Source organism: Limulus polyphemus, unplaced genomic scaffold (assembly GCF_000517525.1).
Source record: "Limulus polyphemus unplaced genomic scaffold, Limulus_polyphemus-2.1.2 Scaffold2522, whole genome shotgun sequence".
NCBI lineage: Eukaryota > Metazoa > Arthropoda > Merostomata > Xiphosura > Limulidae > Limulus > Limulus polyphemus.
Window position 1 is genome coordinate 64976 of NW_013668132.1, and position 1160 is coordinate 66135.

Consider the following 1160-nt stretch of genomic DNA (forward strand, 5'->3'; position numbering starts at 1 on the left):
ACGGAACGACGAAGTAAATAAGTAAGTACTACTAACTAACAACAATAACTTAACTAACTAGTAGTAAGAAAGTAAGAAGAAAGGTAAGGTTACTAGCTATATATATATATATATATATATATATATAGTGTTTATGATATGCCTATGATTTCTATAGAATTTGTTGTACATACGTTTAACTTGTTCTGAATATATATATATACACATATTATTTTAAAACAAGTGGAGTGTGTACTGTTCATTTATCATTGAATTTATCGCCAACAAGTCACAGATACCTACTGTAGAAGAATCCTAAGTCCAACAACAACACAGTATATATTTATAATATTAAGAAGTATGAGTAAAAGCCTTTAATTGACAATTGGCGAACATAAATTAACATCTGATAATCTTCATAGCTTTTTTTAAAAACTGACACTTAAAAGACTGAATCATTACCTAAATGCTCAAGAAAAACACATTAATATTAACATTTCAAAGGATTAAAGCTAAATATTTTAAGACATTCTAAAGACACTTTCAAAATCAACAAAGTTCAGTGTGAAATACTGTTAAGCTTCAACTCATGAGAGAATATGTTTAAGTGTATGTGTTTTTAACTGCTACCTGGTCTTACATGTACGGAACTGTCATTCAAAACAGCACTCACCTGAATAGTTATAAAAATAAAAGTATCAATTGCTTTAAACGTTATTTTATGAAATTAATTAAATAATAGTTTAAAATAAACCAAAATTTTGATACTCTGTCTCTACAAACTTGATGAAATATAAATAAAATCAGCAGGATTGATTTAGAGAATGATGAAAAGATAAACATTCTTCTCTTTCAAAAGATAAGCATAAACTTTCCCTCAAGATTCAAATTATATCACCGTAAAACTTTTAATTATATTCCATTTAAGTCTACAAACCTGACAAGTTTTTTGAAGACTCATCCATTTTCTGGCCTAATCCAAGATCTTCTACCATACTTTGAGATTCTAACTGGGCATCCTTTTCTGATGCTCCTTTTAAACGAGCATAAAACCATAGATGTTCCAATACTGACAATCTGGATAATAAATATACATATATATATTTTATAAAATAATACATAAAACATAGATGCTCTAATATTGATAATCTGGATAATAAAAATATATATATATATATTTT

The 1160-nt window shown here is 26.6% G+C and overlaps 1 protein-coding gene across 1 annotated transcript in view; it reads right to left on the reverse strand.

The window, feature by feature from the left end:
• LOC106467191 (ATP-binding cassette sub-family A member 1-like) overlaps positions 1-1160 on the reverse strand; it is a 74275-nt gene that overhangs the window by 41211 nt on the left and 31904 nt on the right. The window contains 1 exon segment of the mRNA XM_022395316.1: positions 917-1056. Coding sequence (XP_022251024.1) covers positions 917-1056 — 140 coding nt within the window.